General features: G+C 60.0%; 1 protein-coding gene across 3 annotated transcripts in view; it reads left to right on the top strand.

The window, feature by feature from the left end:
- Positions 1–19,712, top strand: part of CAPN5 (calpain 5) — a 112,037-nt gene that overhangs the window by 8,823 nt on the left and 83,502 nt on the right. For all 3 annotated transcript variants that reach the window (XR_014795842.1, XR_014795843.1, XM_084893396.1), the window contains exon 2: positions 12,871–13,106. Coding sequence is in view for 1 of the 3 variants with exons in the window: in XM_084893396.1 (XP_084749522.1) it covers positions 12,942–13,106 (165 nt within the window). In the remaining 2 variants the exon portion in view is untranslated. The remainder of the gene's footprint in view (positions 1–12,870; positions 13,107–19,712) is intronic.

The following is a 19,712-nucleotide window of genomic DNA, read 5'->3' as shown; positions in this document are numbered from 1 at the left end:
GCTCGCCCTCCACATTCTCCCCCCAGCCCTGCCATCCCTCCCTCGGTACACAGCGAGTGGAGTCCTGGGAGGCCCGAATGTGCCCACCCTAGAGGAGAGGTACACGTTCAGCTTGTATTTGTGACGGTGGCTTGTGGGACCAGAGGAGGAGGGGATCAAAGAGAATGAACACAGACACCCAGGTCACCAGGAAGTCACCCAGCTCCGGGGCTCTGCCCTTCCCAGACCCCCACCCCTGGCACCCCGCCTTTCCGGCTGTTCCTGGGGCCCTGCCCCTCCCCGCCGTCCATTGTGTCCCCCCCTGCTCTCCCTGGGACCCTGGCATGGCCTTCCAGCCGCTCAGGTTCCATCTTCAGGGTCACCCTTCCCCCACCCCACACGCCTTCCTCCTGGGGCGCCGGCCTCTGCTTAGCTCCTGGCCCATGTCCGTCTGTCAGGCCGGCCCCTCCTGTCCTGGCTGCCTTAGGGACCTGACCCTGCCTGTCGGCTCCGGCCAGCCTAGATTGGGTGTCTGTGAAGACGTGCCCCCTGGGTTATAAGACACAGCTACTCAGCCCTGTCCTTACCACGTGGCAGAGAGAGGGGTCCCGTGCCCTGGAGCGGGGTGCAGTGGGGGGAGTGGATGGCCAGGCATGGGTGTGGGGCAGCCCTGGACGGCAGCCACGCTGCGGGTCCCGTGTGGACGGCGGGCACCGTGTGGGATGGGGAACGCGGCCCAGGGGGGCCTTGCTTCCTTCTTCCTTTCCTCTCCACAAGGGCTGGCCACCGGCAGGGCTGGTCTCCCGCCCACAGCGCTCTGGACCACGTCTGCTCCCCGCTCCCCGTGGGCCTCCAGTCCCAGCTCTCCACCGGCCTTCCTTTCCTTTTCCAGTGCCTTCTCCATGCGGCAGCAGGGGCATCCCAAATCCCTCCCCCGCTCAGCACCCTCCCCCAGCTCTCCGTCCCCTCGGAACCAGGCCCGATTCCTGCACCCGAACCCCAGGATCTCTGCCTGGGACCCTGCGCACCTCCCCACCCCCTCCGCTCTGTCAGCTCAGATCCTCAGGCCTGAGAGGGTCTCCTGGGGCGGTCCCGGGTGGCTGGCACCCCCTCTCAGAGGCAGAGGAGACCATGGAAGGAGGCATGTGATGGGAGGGGTGAGGGGGTGAAAGAGAGCTGCAGTGTCTGAGAGATGGAGGCGACCTGCAGAAGGCCCACCGGCTGTGTGTGCCGCGGCCGGGCCCGGCTCTGAGCCAGGCCGGGCTCCTTCCCTCCAGCCGTGTGATGTCCGGGCAGAGCTGGTGACGCCGGGTCTCCAGGCTCAGCCGATCTTTCTGTCCAGGGCCCGGCATGGACTTTTCAAAACATTCCATTGACTCATAAAGAACAGTTCACACACCCCAGGTGCGCAGCTCAGGGACACCCCGTGCGGCCCCCCTCGGACCAAGGAGCCGTGAACCTGGGAGCCCTCTGGTTCCCTTTTGTCGCCGCCCCGGAGGTGGTTCTGCTGCTTTCCGGTTGTGTGTAAACGGAACCGCGGGCTAGCTGGTCGTTTTTAGCATGCGCTGGTGAGATCCATCCACGGAGTTTCGCACCGTAGTTCGCTCGTTTCTGTTACTGGATCGCAGCCCATGATACCAGCGGAGCTGTCCTTCCTTCTTTTGCACTTTTGGGCCGTTTCCCATTTTCAGGTGTGACACGTACCACTGTGACCAAGTTCTTTACCTGTATTCCAGTGAACACGCGCATGTACTTCTGTTCACTATGCACGTGGGAGTGGACTCGCTGGATGATGGAGTCTGTGTTTGTTCAGCTTTGGTAAATACGGTCAAACGCTTTTGCAAAGTGGTTGTACCAGCCGAAACCGGTTTGGCTCAGTGGATAGAGTGTCGGTCTGTGAACTGAAAGGTCCCAGGTTCGATTCTGGTCAGGGGCATGTACATTGGTTGAGGACATATCCCCAGTGAGGGGTGTGTAGGAGGCAGCTGGTCTATCTATCCCTCTCCCTTCCTCTCTGTGAAAAGTCAATAAAATATATTTTTAAAAAAACACAAAAAAACAAACAAACAAACAAAAAAAACCAACAAAGTGGTTGTACCAACGTACACTCTTACCAGTAATGCAGATCTATTTGGGGGAGAGAGAGAAAGAGAGAGAGAGAGAGAGAGAGAGAGAGAGAGTGTGTGTGTGTGTGTGTGTGTTTTATTTTAGCCATTGTAGGCGGGGGATGTAGTGGTATCTCATTGCATAATTTTTATCTTATTTTATTTTAGAGGACGTTTATTGAAGTTGAGGACAATGAAACAAGGAAGGGCTGGGGAAATGAGCCCGGCTGCCCGGCTGTGGCTCGCTAAGAAGTCAGAACCAAGGGCCTGGGGCACAGGGTCAGGGAGTTTGTCTGGGATGAATGCCCACTGCTCATTGCTGCCCCGGATGTAAGCCTTGTCTCTCAGCGCGTGTTTCATGTGGATCAGTGAAATCAAGCACGTTTTCTTTCCGTGTGTGGGCCATCTGGCCATGCGCTTTTTCTTTCTCAGAAAGCTTCGTCATCTTCCTTTCCAGTTGGACTCACACTGCCTGTGGACCTGCTTCGGTGTGTGGTGTGAGGGAGGATCGAGGGGAAACTTTTCCCATGCGGGAGCCACGTGACCCGGCTCCTTTCCTTGAAAAGACCACTTTCCCCCAGTGCCCCGTGGTGTCACCTTTGTCGTACGTCAGGTGTCTGTGTCCTGGTGGCCTCGCCTGGGCTTTCTGTTCGGTTCCCCACCCTTCGCCAACTTCACGCCGTGTCCACTGCCAGAGCTTTGTGGCAGGTCTGGTCGGTCGGCTGTGAGTGTGGGTCCTCCAGCTGCTCTTCCAGTGGTCTTGGCAGCTCGGGGCGCTCTGTGTGCTGGCTCCGTTACCCCCCTCTTAGAGGATCCCCCCTGTCAGAGGAGATCCCCAAGGCTCAGGGAAGTCCGGCGACCTGCCCCTGCCACGCCCTCGCTCTGCAGCACCTGCCCTCTGAGGCTTCTGTAAGGCTAAGGTTCCCGCCTACACCACCAGGAACTCCATAATTGTTTTTTTTTTTAATCAACTTCCTTTTTCCTTATGTCTTAAACGGAAACAGTGTCTACTGTAAATGGAAAGTCAGCGTCACCGCAGTACTACTGGGTAACTGGAAGAATCTTAAAACTCAAGTAAAAACAATAGAGAAACCCACCCTTTTCCGGGCAGGTGCTGTGGCTCTGAGCCTGAGGCGGCTTCTCCCCTGTGAGAGGAAGTGGGCAGGGGCTGTGCAAGGGGGCGGGGGGGCGGTGCCTGGACCACACGGGGCTCTCCCTGAGAGAGAGGTGGCAGGGGAACCACTTTCTGCGCCTTTATTGCCGTGTACGTCCTAAATAGTAACAGTGTTTACGGAAGCCTGAGAAGTTGGGATCCAGCTAAGAAGCCCCAGATTTTTTTTTTTAATGTGTGTTGATTAGAAGCTTTAATCATAAAATAAGAGTAGAAAATATGGTGTATGGTATCACAAGATGTCTTTTCGTAAGATATTCTGGGCCAATCATGCATTTAAATACCTCAGGACATTTTGCACAAAGAATTTACAGATCCTATTTCTTTAATAACAAAATGTCTAGTCCTTTAAGGACATGCTTTTAAGAACATCACTACAATAAGATTTTCAAAACCAAAAATTAAAATAATATTTTTTAGTCATTAAAATATTGCACAAATGACTTATTTATGGGACAGGACACCATAAACGTGTTTCTGTTACACAGTAGGCAGGGTGTGTGCTAGAAAGGGAAGAGGGGGAGAGCTAAGTCAAACAAAAAAATTCGGGAGTGGGCTCTGGTTAGTGAGGCTTAATACTGTTAAGTGGGGTCGGTCTTTGAGCATCAAATTTTGTTTATCAAAATAAAAACTTTTCCAAAACTGGTTTGGCTCAGTGGTAGAGCGTCGGCCTTCGGACTAAAGGGTCCCAGGTTCGATTCCGGTCAGGGGCATGTACGTTGGTTGCGGGCACATCCCCGGTAAGGGGTGTGCAAGAGGCAGCTGGTCGATGTTTCTCTCTCATCGACATTTCTAGCTCTCTATCTCTCTCCCTTCCTCTCTGTAAAAAATCAATAAAATATATTTAAATAAATAAATAAATAAATAAAAACTTCGCCCTAGCCAGTTCAGCTCAGTGGATAGAGCGTTGGCCTGTGGAATGAAGGACTCTGAGTTGTGGGCTCGATCCCCAGTAGGAGGGCTTGCAGGAGGCAGCCAATCGATTCTCTTTCATCATGGATGTTTCTGTCTCTCCCTCTCCCTTCCACTCTGAAATTAATAAGAATACATTTAAAAATAAGTTTAAAAAAAAAAAATAATAAAAGCTTCCCCAAACACCAGAAGTATGCCTTCCTACCTCAGCAAAGATCCCCCCCCCTTTTTTTTTTTTTTACAATTTAGAATTTCGCTGTTCATTTATCAAATATAGGAACATTACCTGGTTAATTTCTTGAACTATACTAGTGTCACCCTTCAGATTATGGTTTTGTTGAATTTCCGTGTACTCAACCCTCCCCCCTCCTCCCACCCCAACCCCCTTGTGATGAGTGTCGGGCCTGTGATAGGAAAGTTACTGAAACATGCGTAGATAAAAATTGATCTCAGAGGCACTTTATTCATAAATAATTCAGCAAGTGTTTATTGAAAGCCTACGACACGTCAAGGCCTAGGAAGAGCAGGGCGGACGAGGCCGCCCAGAGAGCTCACCATCCAGCACGCGGCAGCGGATCGAGCACTGGCTCCAAGTCAGAGGCGCCTTCATTACCTCGTAAAGATCTGCATAGGTATTGTGTCCTCTGTGAGGACAAAGAAGCCGTCCCTTAGGCCCGTCAGTCTGTATGTTCTCAGGAAGGGGATTTTGAGATCTGTGTGTTGTGGGGGGCCTTTGCTCCTATTGCCTCGTGCTCCTTCCGACAAGCACCCCCTTCGTCCCCCCAGCACAGCCTCCGTGCTCCGCCCGTCTGCCTGGCCTTCTCTGTGGCACTTTGCTACAGCTTTCGGCTCCCCTTCGCTGTTGTTTTTTGTTTCTTTGCTGCTGATTTTTTTTTTTTAATTGATTTTCTTACAGAGAGGAAGGGAGAGGGATAGAGAGTTAGAAACATCGATGAGAGAGAGAGACATTGATCAGCTGCCTCTTGCACACCCCCTTCTGGGGATGTGCCTGCAACCAAGGTACATGCCCTTGACCGGAATCGAACCCGGGACCCCTGAGTCCGCAGGCCGACGCTCTATGCATTGAGCCAAACCGGTTAGGGCTTTCCTTGCTTCTTACTAGAAGCCAGGCCCCCTGGGCTTCCCCATCTTCCCTTCCCTGGCTTCTCAGTCACGTAATAATAATCTTAACACTTTCTTAATGCCGGGCCTTCAGTGCGTGCAGGTCATCAGCATTTCCAATGAGCACTTCCTGGAGTGCTGGTGTGAACGCCCGGTCTTCACACACTCTCTTCCTGAACTTGATTTAGAAACGTTATTCTCAAAAAAGCAACGATTCTTGAGAGTTCCCGTTTTAAAGGCTGCGTGGAAAAGAGAGCGGCACAGGGGCGCTTCTGCTTTACTCCCAGTTCTTACCGGTGCAAGTATTGGGTTCTGCAAGGTCACCGTTAGAACGCTTTGGTGTGGGCTATCAAATTTACACGCATAAGCGCCAAATCTAAACATTTAATCTGGAGATCCTTGATGGTAAATTAAATTTTATACGAACACATGAGGCTTGGAATTTAAAAACGCACACCTGTGTGATAAAAAGTTAAGGCAGTGAAGTATGCATAGATATCTCTATATCCTTGTCATACGTGAAATAGAATTAATAATTCAACTGTTTTTGAGTCTGCCAGTCGGATGCTGCCACGCGAACGGCCGTGTATAACCCACAGTCCTTTTACAGTTGTAATTTACAGGCAAATAGGGAGATTCAGTGCATTTTCCCAATGTTCTCAGGAAAGCTGATCAGAAGCACACACACACACACACACACACACACCCGCCCCCGGTAATGGGACACAGTTGGATGATCAGTTGGAGGATCCAGTTCCTGCAGATGAACTGGCCGCGGTGCCGTGAGGCAGCAGGAAAGACGGCATCTCCTGGGGACAGGTGCGGACCTTCCAGGCGTACGCGCTCCGTCGTCACGTGAAATGTGGGAAGAACGAGAAGGGACCGACAGACACCTTTCATTGCTTCATCAAGTGTTGGTGTTTCCATTGTTTTAAATGCCTGGTTTCCGTGTTCCAACACCACTACCAATATTTATTTTTTAAATATATATTTTATTGATTTTTTACAGAGAGGAAGGGAGAGGGATAGAGAGCTAGAAACATCGATGAGAAACATCAACCAGCTGCCTTGCACACTCCCTATCGGGGTTGTGCCCGCAACCAAGGTACATGCCCTTGACCGGAATCGAACCTGGGACCTTTGAGTCCGCAGACCGACGCTCTATCCGCTGAGCCAAACCGGTTTCCACCCAACATTTATTGTGAAAGGTAACCCTCTCCTCCAAGGGGCAGATCTTCAGGAACGATGTGCCGTCGGAGCCGCGTGTTAGCAGAACACCGCCCGCGGCCTGCAGGCTTTATTCCGTTTCCGTCACTGCAGGGGGGGCTGCTTACCACGGCGGTGAGAGGCGCGCTTTGGGGAACGCCGAGGACCTGGGACACAGCCTCGGGTCGGACGGCAGCGTGATCGTGAAGGGAACCTTCGTTCGATGTGGTGGAGCTGGTGCGGACAGGGAACGCCAGTGAGCCGCAGAGGTTGGACGCGTTTCTGGATGCTCGCTCTCCTGTTTCTCCCCGGCTTTGGCGCTGCGCTGTCCAGGGGGGGCTCCTTGGATAAGGTGACCAGTCATCCCACTTTTGGCGGGACAGTCCCGATTTTTAACCATTTGTCCTGAGTGCCGCTGGACAAATTGTTAAAAATCGGGACTGTCCTGCCAAAAGCGGGACGTCTGCTCACCTTACCCTTGGAGTCAGCTCCCTCCTGCCGCTGCTCCGCGTGGCCTGCTGCTAGAGGAGCCCTCCCTCTGCCCCATCCGTCCGTCCATCTGCCCCACTTCCACAGATCCGGGGGTAGCAGACAGGCTACAACTTGAACTTGGGTCTGACTGACCGGCTGGAAGACTGGGTTCTCCGAGCTGCCTCCTTCTGACTCAGCTCAGTTCCCCGTGCTTGGTCTGAGGGCCCCCCGTGCTTGCTGGGTCTGAATGGCTTTGCGATTTCCTCCGTGAGTCTCCTCTCTCTCTCTCTCTCTCTCACTCTCTCTCTCCTCTCTCTCTCATATATTTTTATTGATTTCAGAGAGGGAGGGAGAGGGATAAACAGATGGAAACACCAATGAAGAGAGAGAATCACTGATTGGCTCCAGCCTCCTGCATGCCCCACACTGGGGATCGAGCCCGCAACCTGGGCCTGTGCCCCGACCTGGAATGAACTGTGAGCTCCTGGCCCACAGGCCGATGTTCAGCCACGGCGCCAGCCAGCCGGGCCACGAGCCTTCTCTCGGGTTGTTCTCTCCCGAAGCACATCTGACCCCGGGGCCCGGCCTCTGTGTCCCTCCAGCTGGAACCTCTGACACGACACACGTTTCGTGTTGCTTGTCTTCATGAAGTTTGTCGGCGACCGAAACCCTGAATGGTAACCTCCTGCCCGGAGTCTGGAAAAGTTGTAGATGTCCTGGACACGGACACTGCGTGCCCGGGCTTCGTGCATTCACGTGCACCAGGCGCTGCTCCGTGCTGCGGCGTCCGCGTCTCGTTTGCCCCTCCAGGGGTCCGGCACGTTATCTCTTCCTTCCAGGCCGGGACGTGCCGGCGGCGAGGCCACATCGCCTGCCCAGGATCCCACAGCTCATAGAGACCCTGGGAACTGACGCCCAGGCTCCGTCAGGAGCAGAGAGAGGCTGGGCCGCCGCTGAGCACAGCCACCAGGAGGGGAGGGGAGGAGAGAGAGCGGCCTGGCCCGGGGAAAGGGCGGGCCCTGGCTTCCGGAGACCTGAGAGCTGGTGCTGCTCTGACATGGAAAGCTGATCCTCCCCGGAGTCCCTCCACCCCGGGACCCTGCCCTCCCATCAGTGAAGGAGTTGCTCTGTGTCACCTGTGCTGGTTCATTCAGTGAACGTTACTAAATGTGCCCGCGATGGTGGGGCCTGGGAAACAGGCAGCAGCTGGGCAGGGCCCCTGCCCTGCAGACGCACAAGCTGGGCTGGGGAGATGGGCAAGCCGTACGAACATGGGGTACCACCTAAGGAGCCTGTCTCGGGGGTTCCAGGATGGCGGAGGCAGGAGTGGGGGGGGCGGGGGTACGAGGCTGAGTCTGTCAGGCGGCGGGTCCTCCGGGCACGCTCGTGTGGCAGGAGCTGTGTGTGCAGAGGCCCTGAGTGAACAGCGCTGAGGGCCGGAAGGAGCTCGCACCCCTGGACGGAGGTGGGGCCTGGCGGAGGGTGGGTGAGACTGGCCGGGGCGGAGGGGTGAGGGCCGGCAGGAGGAAGGGCCGTGGGGAAGCACCCTGCTGGTGCCTGGCTCACACAGAAGGCAGGCAGTGCCGTGGCCCCACAGCTCCGGCCGGGAGGCCTGGCTTTCCTGCCTCTGGCTTCTCGTGGCCTCTGTGCTTCTGCCTGGAACTGCAGGGAGAGGGCAAAGTTCAGGGGCGGGTGGCTCTGTGACCCCGGGGTATTGACTTATTGACTCAATGGATGGAGGAGGACATGACCCTGGGGCAAATGCAGGGTGCGGTGCAGGAGGGTAGTCAGCGTGAGGCGCTGCCTGTGCAGAGGCCGGGCCAGACGAGCCGGCGTAAGTAGGCCAGGGTCAGCCTGCTGGCGGGGCTGAGGCCGGAGAGGTGGCTGCGCTAGGTCAGACTCAGCAGCCGGGCTGGCCCAGGTTCTCCCAGGCCCGGCCCAGCTGAGCATTCCCCTCCGCTCCCCTCCCCTCCCCTCCCCTCCCTCCCCTCCCCTCCCCTCCCCTCCCCTCCCCTCCCCTCCCCTCCCTCCCCTCCCCTCCCCTCCCCTCCCCTCCCCTCCCCTCCCCTCCCCCCCTCCCTCCCCTCCCTCCCCCTCCCCTCCCCTCCCCTCCCCTCCCCTCCCCTCCCCTCCCCTCCCCTCCCCTCCCCTCCCCTCCCCTCCCCTCCCCTCCCCTCCCCTCCCCTCCCTCCCCTCCTCTCCTCTCCCCTCCCCTCCCCTCCCCTCCCCTCCCCTCCCCTCCCCTCCCCTCCCCTCCCCTCTCCCTCCCCTCCCCTCCCCTCCCCTCCCCTCTCCTCCCCTCCCCTCCCTCCCCCACCGCCCCACTCTCCCCGTCCTCCCCGGGAGCAAACCTTCCCAGCAGCGCTGGCTGCTGTGTGCCTGGAGGGCCGCCAGCAGCCTCCTCCTCCTCCAGCCGCCCGGCTGTGTGGCCCCGGCCAGCTCGCTCCCGCTGCCTGGGCCCGCTGGGCTCTGAGCACTGGAGCTGCCGGAGCTGATGTCTGGGCGCCTGCCTCCAGCTCCTTTGATCTAATTCTCGCAGCTTAAATTGCTTCCTGAGAGGCCCTGCAGAACTGGAAGCCAGGCTGCTAATGACTCCCAGGCGGCGGTGTGCCAGAGGCCCAGGGACCGGCGCCCCAGCTCTCACCCCCCACCCCCGCCCCGCTCCTGCCCCCCTTTCCTGCAGGCCTCCAAGGCTGGGAGGCTGGGAGGCTGGGTGGGAGCCGGTGGAGTTATCGGCCTCCTGGGCAGAGGAGTGGCCAGAGAGGTTAAGTGGCCAGCCTGAGGCCACACAGCAATGGAGCCAGCCGTCCCAGGAGGACGTGGGGGCAGACGATGAAATGGCGGAGGGTCCCGTGCAGAGGGCAAACCGATTCTCGGCCCTCCCGCCCTCCGTGCTGTCCATCGTGCTCCACACTCCTCGCCCATCCTCTCACCCCTCTCCTTCCTGTTCCTCCCTTCCCCGCGGAACCCCGTTTCCCTCCCCGGGAGGTTGGCGCAGCCGGCGGGTGTGTGTGGGGTGAGCCCGCCCTGCCTGGGACTCGGCCTTCCTCCTGCCTGTGGGGTCGCCCGGCCGAGGTGGGGGCACCAAAGTCAGAGGAAATGGCTTAGAGTCAGACTCTGCCGCGGGGCGTGGGCAAGTCCCCTCCCCTCAGGAGCCTCCGTCCTCTTGTCTGGAAAATGGAGACCGTAAGCCTCTCCAGCATTTCTGTTTGCCAATGCCATACACATACGGCTCCTCTGCGTGTGTATGGCCAGACAGTGTGCGCGAGGGAGGTGCCTGAGGAAAGGGGCTCTCTCTCGGAAATGAGAGGTGGCCTGCCCGCTTCCCTTCTCCTTCCTCTCCACCCCGCTCCCCGGCCCACTAAGCGGTCTCCTCGGCCTCTGGTTAGTTATATCTCCCTGTTATTGAGGCGGTTATTGTTCCCGTTGCGGAGAGAATAGAATGGGGACCCCAAAGGGTGAGTGACTTGCTTGAAGCCCCGCTGCAGGTGAGGAATACAGCGGGGACTGGCACCCGCATCAGTCTTGCTCTCAGAAGCCAGCCTTCCTTGCCTCAGTTTCCCTCAGCTGCCCTGGAGGCTGGAAGCTGAGCCTCTGTGGGGGTGCAGTGCTGCCCTGGGCGGGCCCGGGGTGAGCAGGCTGGGGGCCTGTGGAGCGCTGCCAGCAGTCCGGATGGACGTCCATGGGCCGTCAGTAGCGTGCCCGGCTCTCGGAGCGTCTGTCTGTCAGGGTGTCCGTCTGACCGTAGGGGTGTCGAACTCAATCAGAGAAGGGGCCAAAATCTAAAATCCAGCCTAAATCGCGGGCCGAATGGTTTACTGAACAGTCATAAACTGACAGCGGAGTGCAGTGATGACAGCGCGGTGCGGGCCACATTGCAAGGCCTGGCGGGCTGGATTTGGCCCGCGGGCCTTGTGTTTGACACATGTGGCCGATGTGTCAGAGCCCACCCGCTGGCTGTCGCTCCTCACCCCGCCCTCCCGCCCGGAGGCCTTGCCGCGTCGGTCCAGCCCGTGTCCCTCAAGTCTGGTTGGGACGTGGCTACGAGGGTCAGGGCGCCGGGCAGGGTCCACCCGGACTCGAGGGGCTGGAGGGAGGAGGATGAGGTGTGCAGCCACCTCCTGTGCCAGGCTCGGCGCCAGCGGCTGAGTGTGCAGGAGCCCAGGCCCAGCGCACCCGCCTGCTGGGGCTTCCGGTCTCTGGTGCCTGTGGTCCATTCCCCGGCTGGCAGTCGGGGTGTGGGGGGGAGATGAGGAGTTGGGTTTGGGATTGGTACCGGTAAGGGGCCCTTGGCTCTCACAGGCAGTGGGCCAGCCAGGGGCCTAGACAAGGTGTCCAGACGGAGCACAGGGGTCACTAGCCCGGGAGGCAGGAGTGAGCAGGCAGGCCACAGGGGTCCCTCTAAGGCACATGTGTCAAACACAAGGCCCGCGGGCCAAATCCAGCCCACCAGGCCTTGCAATGTGGCCCGCACCGCTCTGTCATCACTGCACTCCGCTGTCAGTTTATGACATTGTCAGTTTATGACTGTTCAGTAAACCATTCGGCCCGCGATTTAGGCTGGATTTTAGATTTTGGCCCCTTCTCTGATTGAGTTCGACACCCCTACTCTAAGGGCAGGAGAGGCCAGAGACGGGGGAGGGACCCCGAAGCCCAGGAGGAGGGGCTGCTGAGGAGTGGCAGACTCTGAGGTCTGAGAGGCTGTCGGGGAGAGCCAGACTTCGGGGACTGGGAGACCACGTGATGGGGAATTAGGGGGGCCCTCAGGGGGATTAGGCCCCGGGATGAAGGAGCAATGAGAACTGAAGACATTTATCCCGGAAGTGCTGGAGGGAGGGGCAGAGGGGTGAACGTGAATGAGGCTGGAGGGGCCTGGACCACGGTTTTCCCTTCCGGCAGCTTGTGCCACTCTAGGGGAAGGGGCGGGGCGGGAGGAGGGACGTGGGACCGTGCTGCTGTTTTCTGGGGGGTGCGCCAGCCAGGGGGGTCTGGGGAAGGCTGGTGAGACAGAGGAAGAGGGGGCGGGTGCCGCCAACAGCCCCAGCACCACATGGTTGTGTCGTTGGCCTGTTGGCTGCTGGCCTGGTCTCACCTCTAAGCATCAGACCTGAGAGAATTCAGGCTATGGGGTCAGGCCAGTCGGCTCCTCTTCCTGCTCTGTGTGTACTTGCTGTGGGACCCTGGGCAGGTCTCTCTCCCTCTCTGAGCCTTCATTCCTGGCCAGTGGAAGTGAGGACGCCCATTTCACAGGGCTGCAGGGAGGGGTGTTCTGCCCAGATTTCAAGATCCGCAAGGATCACCAGCGAGCCGAGTCCGATGCAAAAGCAAAGAGCCTTTATTCAAGCTCGAGCCCGGTCTCTCCGCCTCTGCTGACGCAGGGGCAGGATGCAGAGAGGCCGAGTTCTAAGAGTACAGCTTCTTTATAGAGCTGTACTCTTCCCCGCCACCGATGACTCGCTGTACTACAAGGGGTGTGGGGTGAGGGCCAGGGCCCAGGACACAGGTGGCTGGATGCGGTTAGCTTGTTTGGCCTTCTGCATTCCTACGGGGGGACTAGGCAATGGGAACTATTTTGTAAAAAACTGCTGTTTAAAAAACGTTTGCTTTCTAGCCTGCTTCAGCCTGTCTGAAGATAAACTCAGCTATGTGACCTTGTAGGCCAGAGACTAGATATGCCCATACTCTCAATGCCATGCCAGGTGCATTTTTTCGATTGAATAGACCCGTGTTGCTTTCCAGGCCAGCTTTGAGATAGCCACTCAGTGCACCTAGGGCTGGCTCTTCACCAAGAAGGGAAGTTCTGCTCACAGCCTTGCTCTGCCCTTCCAGGGGCAGACGGGGGTCACCTGACGCTGGGCCTCCCGTCCTCGGACACGAATGACCTCCTCCCCTCTGTCCTCCCAGGGGCCCCCGGGGCCGCCCGCGCCGCCCTCTGCCGCCTCGCCTCGGCCCGCCCTCCCCGGGCGGCGGCCACCATGTTCTCCTGCGTGAAGCCCTACGAGGAGCAGAGCTACGCGGCGCTGAAGCGGGCCTGCCGGCGCCGGAAGGTGCTCTTCGAAGACCCCAACTTCCCCGCCACCGACGACTCGCTGTACTACAAGGGCAGCCCGGGGCCCGGCGTCCGGTGGAAGCGGCCCAAGGTCAGTGTCGGGTCTGCACCGGAGCCCAGGCCATAGGCGGGGCCACGCAGGGCGTAGGGCGCAGGGTGCTCAGGGCGCAGGGGGTGCGGGGCGCAGGGCGCAGGGCCGGGCTGGGGTCATCCCGAGGCCCCAGGTGGCTGAGATGGTGGAGGGGCTGATGCTGGGCCCGCCTGCTGTGGAGTTTGATGTGGAGGGGGGTGGGGGGGAAGGTGACAGGAGAATGGGCTCTAATCCCCTCTGCCTCCCAGGGTCCCTGTTGGGATAAAAATGAGGTGATGTCGGTCTGCGGACTGAAAGGTCCCAGGTTCGATTCCTGTCAAGGGCATGCACGTTGGTTGCGGGCACATCCCCGGTAGGGGGTGTGCAAGAGGCAGCTGGTCAATGTTTCTCTCTCATTGACGTTTCTATCTCTCTATCACTCACCCTTTCTCTCTGTAAAAAAAATCAATAATAATATATTAAAAAAAAAAAAGAAAGAAAGAAAGAAAAAAAAAAGGGGAAAAAAAAACTTTAAAAAAAATGAGGTGATGTGACCTTCCTTAGTGAAATTCAGGCGTAAGTGACGTGTAAGTCCCATTTAGTGTCGTTCAAGAGCCAGGCATACACGTTGCTGATTATATTCATAATGACTTTGAAATAGCCCTTGGCTGTAAATGGCAAGTACTTATTATGATGATCAATCAATAATAACGACAGTGGTAAACACTAACAGCCCCTCCTAGGGCTGTTGTGAGCGTTAAAAGAGACGGTGCCGGTCCAGGCGGCTCTCACCCTCCCTCGTGGGGGTGGCGAGGGACCGGCGTCTGGCCGGCTGCTTCGGGGCCGGGGGCCGGCTGAGGCTGGGACGTGGCGGGCGGACGTGTTGGCCTCCTGGCTCGATTCCGTCCGCTGTCACCTCGATTCCCGAGTGTGAGGGCGGCTGTCCTCGGGGCCGAGGTGATGGGGGGGCTCGGGAGGTCCCTGTGGGGGTGGGTCCCCAGGAGGGACGGGTGCAGGAGACGGAGCCGGGCCGAGGGCGTGGGGCCGGGAGGAGACGCCCGCTGCCCGGGAACCAGAGAAGGCGTCTGCCGGGGAGGGCTGCGCGGCCGAGGGCGCGGTGAGAAGGCACGGGCTTGGGACTCTCCCGCCAGGCGCGCCTGGGAGGGGGCAGCGCCTGGGCCGGCGGGTGGGGGGCGGGGAGGGAGGGAGGCGGAGGCTGGGTCCTGGTCCTTGGGGCGGCGTGCTGAGGCCGGGGCCAGCGGAGGGGAGACGCTCTGTGGGGGTGTGGTCGGATTAGCCCTGGAAAGTTCCCTCTGTCACCTGCACGTGTGGGGAAGTTTATTTGTTTATTTATTTATTTATTAAATATATTTTATTGATTTTCTACAGAGAGGAAGGGAGAGGCATAGAGAGCTAGAAACATCGACGAGAGGGAAACATTGATCACCTGCCTCCTGCACACCCCCTACTGGGAATGTACCCGCAACCAAGGTACATGCCCTTGACCGGAATCGAACCCGGGACCTTTCAGTCCTCAGACCGACGCTCTATCCCCTGAGCCAAACCGGTTTCTGCAGGGAAGTGAAGTTTAGTTTTCACATTCCTCTCCTAGGACGTGATCTCCAGTCCACGCCAACTCAGAAAATGCTGTGTATTTCCGCTGAAACCGGTCTGGCTCAGTGGTAGAGCGTCGGTCTGCGGATTGAGGGGTCCCAGGTTCGATTCTGGTCAAGGGCATGTACATTGGTTGCGGGCACATCCCTGGTAGGGGGTGTGCAAAAGGCAGCTGGTCGGTGTTTCTCTCTCATCGACATTTCTAGCTCTCTATCTCTCTCCCTTCCTCTCTGTAAAAAAATCAATAAAAATATATTTTTAAAAAAATCCTGTGTATTTCCTTAGACGGAGCAAGGAAGGGAAACTGAGGCTGGGAGGGGGAGGTGGGTGCTCGGAGTGTCCAGAGAGCCGTCAGCAGAGCTGGGCCGGGACCCAGGAGCCCTGCCTTCCCAGTCCCCCGCCCCCCCCTTCTCCCCCCCTCCCGCCTTTTCTCCCCGACAACAGACAAAGGGCCTGTGCAGCCTCAGACCTCAGCCCCGAGAGCCGAGAGAGAGCCGAGAGCCGCACTGGAATCCCGGCCCCGCCCTGGTTCTCCAGAGCGCCCAGGGCCTCCTGGCTCAGCCACAGGATTCCTGCCTCTGGGCCATCGCTCCCACGCCTCTCGCCTTTGTCTGCAGCTGGGGAAGGAGCGGGCCTCAAAGGGCCTTTTGTGAGCTTCGGGTGAGAGGGGGAGGGGAGACACTCGAGCTCACGCCACCCTTTGTGCCGTCCTGACCCTTTCCCACTCTCCTGCCGTCACCCTGACATTTCGGTCCGTGGCCGGTTCGTGGCCGGTCCGTGGCTGGAAGGAGGCTGGTGAGGCCGGGCCGGGGAAGTCTGGGCTCGGTGCCCTGAGAGGAGGAAGTGCCAGGCGGGCAGGCTCAGCACCCTCTGCTGTGTGACCCCGGCGTTGTCTCTGCCCTCTCTGGGCCGCTTTCCTTCCCGGCCACACCGCCTCCTCGTCCACCGCCCTCCTCCCTGGGCCGGTGCCTGGTCCTTCCCGGACCCGGGGGAGAAGGAGCAGAACCGCCTGGACGTGGGGTGGCGCAGGCACTTGGGGGTCGGCGTGGAGGGGGCCGTGTCTGAGCCGCCGGCCTCGGTCGGGGTCAGCTCCAGGCCCGGCCTGGCCGAGGGGTGATGGAGGGGAGACCGTGGGGACCAGGGTGTGATGGGCCTGTGTCCCGGGCAGGCTCTCACCCCCTGACAGGATGGGGCTGGTGGGGCAGGAAGCTGGGCCGGGCTTGCCCCAGGCGGGTGGGGTGGGACTGGGGTGGGACGGCCCAGCAGGGTGACCGTGAACTCCCTGCTGCTTGGCCCTGGGCCAGAGGGAGGAGGGCAGCTGCTGTGGAATCCCACTTCCTGGTCCTGTGACCTGCCTGTTTACAAAGAGCGAAAGCGGCTTTCCCCGGCCCGGGAGGCCCTCTTCACTCTCAGGCGCCTCCCGCGCCTCCTCTGCCAGCTGCGGGCACCGAGGCCCCCGGCTCCCCGAGGGGCTTCTCAACGCTCCCCCCCCCCCCCCCCTTTCTCCAGATCGCAGTGAGCCGGCCGGTTTTCAGCCAGACGGACTGGCCTATGGGAGGTGGCACCTCGAGCAAGCCCCTTCCCCTCCCGGGGCTCAGTCGCCTCACCTGTAAACCGGAGGGTAATTCTCACGGACCGTTTGGGCAGAGGACAGACTGGCTCCCTCCCTCCCGGCCTGCCGGCCATGTGCGGGGGACCCGGGCTGGGCCTGCCTGCAAAGGCCCATCTCTGCTGGGCTCGGCAGCCGGCCTGGTCCTTCCAGTCCCCCTCCAGGGTGCCCCACCCAGGGCACCTGCCTTGGGCCCTCCTCCTCCTCCTCCTCTTCCTCCTCCTCCTCCTCCTCTCCTCCTCCTTCCTCCTCCTCCTCTTCTCTTCCTCCTCCTCCTCCTCTCTCTTCCTCCTCCTCCTCCTCTTCCTTCTCTTCCTCCTCCTCCTCCTTCTCTTCCTTCTCTTCCTCCTCCTCCTCCTTCTCTTCCTCCTCCTCTCCTCCTCCTCCTCCTCCTTCTCTTCCTCCTCCTCCTCCTCCTCCTCTCCTTCTCCTTCCTCCTCCTCCTCCTTCTCTTCCTTCTCTTCCTCCTCCTCCTCCTCCTTCTCTTCTTCCTCCTCCTCCTCCTCTTCCTCCTCCTCCTCCTTCTCTTCCTCCTCCTCCTCCTTCTCCTCTTCCTCCTCCTCCTCCTCCTCCCTCTCCTCTTCCTCCTCCTCCTCTTCCTCTTCCTCCTCCTCCACCTTCTCTTCCTCCTCCTCCTCCTTCTCTTCCTTCTCTTCCTCCTCCTCCTCCTCCTCTTCTTCCTCCTCCTCCTCCTCTTCCTCCTCCTCCTCCTTCTCTTCCTCCTCCTCCTCCTCTTCCTCCTCCTCCTCCTCCTCCTCCTCCTCCTCTTCCTCCTTCCTCTTCCTCCTCTTCCTCCTCTCCCTCTTCTCTTCCTCCTCCTCCTCCTTCTCTTCCTTCTCTTCCTCCTCCTCCTCCTCCTTCTCTTCTTCCTCCTCCTCCTCCCTCTTCCCTCCTCCTCCTCCTTCTCTTCCTCCTCCTCCTCCTTCTCCTCTTCCTCCTCCTCCTCCTCCTCCTCCTCTTCCTCTTCCTCCTCCTCCTCTTCTCTTCCTCCTCCTCCACCTTCTCTTCCTCCTCCTCCTCCTCCTCCTCTCCCTCCCCTCAGATTCATTGTTCCTTTAGTTCAGTGAACACCTGCTGGGACCGGCGGGGAGATGAGAGGGGAAGGGAGGAATCCCCATGCAGAGGGGGTGTGCTTCCTTCTCTCTCAGGCCCAGAGCCTTTGGAAGGGCCCTGGAAGGGCCCCTTCTCCTCCCTGAGGAGGCAGAGTGCCCCCACTCTCTAGCCAACACCTGCCTCCCCTCTCCGCAGGGGAGCCTGCAAGCACCTGGTGGGACCCAGAGGGCGCGGGTAGGGGTTCTGCAAACAGTACTAGTTTGGGAACCTCCCAGCACTCTCCCAGGGTGGCCTGCGGGTGCCCAGCCCAGGCTGGGCTCCGGCCCCCTCCCCAGGCCGGGCTCCGGCCCCCTCCCCAGGCCTGGCTGAGCACGGCCCTTCACGCCATGAAGTAGGCGGTTTGCACCCAGGCCAGCACCCGGGCCTCTGCCTGCCCACGGGTGCTCCCCTTCGTGGCTGTGGGGCATGGGGTGGGGGGCAAGTCTGCTGCAGGGATGGGGGCGGGAGGGACGAGCTATAACCCTGAGGACTCTGCCCTGGTGTCCTGCCCCAGGCAGAGGTCCCGCTGCCGGCCTCAGCCGGCTGCCCAGTTTGTCTGGCTGATTCCTGCTTTGTTATATATATTATTGATTTCAGAGAGGAAGGGAGAAGGAGAGAGGTAGAAACATCAATGATGAGAGAGAATCACTGACCGGCTGCCTCCTGCACACCCCCCACTGGGGATCGAGCCCGCAACCCAGGCATGTGCCCTTGGCCGGAATCAAACCTGGGATTCCCCAGTCCCCTCAGTCCGCAGGCTGAGGCTCTATCCACTGAGCCACACCGGCCAGGGCTGCTGCTGCGTTCTTAGATTCGGGGGGAGGTGAGTGGGGGGGGTGAGCGCCCGCGGAGGGGAGGGAGGAGCGTGGAGGTGCCTGGGTCCGCTGCCCGCTGCATTCCTGTGTGCACACCGGGCCTGCAGACCCACATTCTTGTTGCCGCCGAGGGGGGTGGTTGTGGGCAGTGACCTGTGTCGGTGGAACCGGTCTAAGGGCTGGGAGAGCTGAGAAGTCACCGCAGGTGCAGAAGGCGGAGCCCCGGAGAGGGCCCGGCCAGCCCAGGGCTCACAGCAGGTGCCTGTCGGTCTGGTCCTGCCCAGCCCCAGCGCGGGAGGGAGCACGGGGGCCCGGAGCCTGGGGGCGGATGGCGGCGAAGGGGGGGCTGTCTTCAGGCTGTGGCACAATCGTGTTTGGGCGATTGGGTTCCTCAGTCCCCTCCGGAGCCTCCCCACCCACCAGGGCTCTCCAGGCCCGCTCTGCGGGGCGGCCCCCTCCAGGCAGCCCCCCCGGATCTCTCTGGGCTCGGCTGTCACAGCTGTGCTCTCGTGGAGACTGAGGGTTCCTCCTCGTCAAGGGCCCTGGGTGTGGGCTGGGGCCTCCCCGGCCAGCTCTGTGTCTGCGCCGGCCGATGGCCCCGGGCAGGGGCAGGACAAGCACTGGCCCCGGCAGCCGGGCCCTATGGAGGTGAGGTGGGGGCCTGGGCTGCCCCTGACCCCTAGGTCTCGTTGTTGTGTAGTGAGACCCCCCAAGCTAGGCTAAGGGCATGTGCAGGGGACCGGTGACGGACGGGTGGCGTTGTCACCCATAACTCCCAGCCCGCCTGCAGGCTCTGGAGCTGACTGCCTGAGCGGGACTCCCAGCTCACCTCTTCCTGTGTGGCTCTGAGCACGTGACTTAACCTCCCTGTGCCTCGGTTTCCTCGTCTGTGAAGGGAGATGCTCCGTGCCCCTCTCGCCGGGTGGTTCTGGGCGGGTTCCCAGTCGTGAGCATTTCCTGTGATGGTTCCGTTCAGGGTGCCCGGGTGGCCTCCGGGCCCGGGTGCTGCCACCTTCCAGTGGTTCCTCTGGGTGAGGCTGGCGAACCGACCTCTCCAGCAGGGGGAGCACTCCCGGGCCTCCGCCTCCTCTCTGCCCCTCCCAGGACCCCTTTCTGCCACAGTCAGGGCACTGCTGGGCCTGGAACCCAGGCCTCCTGACTCCTGAGTGCTCCCTCTCCCCCCCCCCAAAAAAAGTCTGGAGCCAGAGCCCTGTTGGGGGGGTGGGGGGGAAGGAAGGGCCAGGCTGAGACCGTCTGTTGCTGTGGGGAGAGAGTTCTGGGTGGGACCTGGGTTCTGTCCATTGGTCCGCTTGCTTGGCTGGTGACTTGAGCACCATCGCCCCCTCCTGGGCTCGGTGTCCCCGCTGTGGGATGGGCAGTCGTGTCTCTGTCCGGGGCTCTGGCTGAGGATCTGACGGAGGAGCGCCTGGGAAGTTGGTCTGCTGCAGGACTGCAGACGCCAGGCTGCGGCTGTCTCTTCCCCTGTGGGGCCGTGGC

This window comes from Pipistrellus hanaki (genome assembly GCF_964339955.1).
Source record: "Pipistrellus hanaki genome assembly, chromosome: 9".
Classification (NCBI taxonomy): Eukaryota; Metazoa; Chordata; class Mammalia; order Chiroptera; family Vespertilionidae; genus Pipistrellus; species Pipistrellus hanaki.
This window is presented reverse-complemented; position numbering and strand designations above follow the sequence as displayed.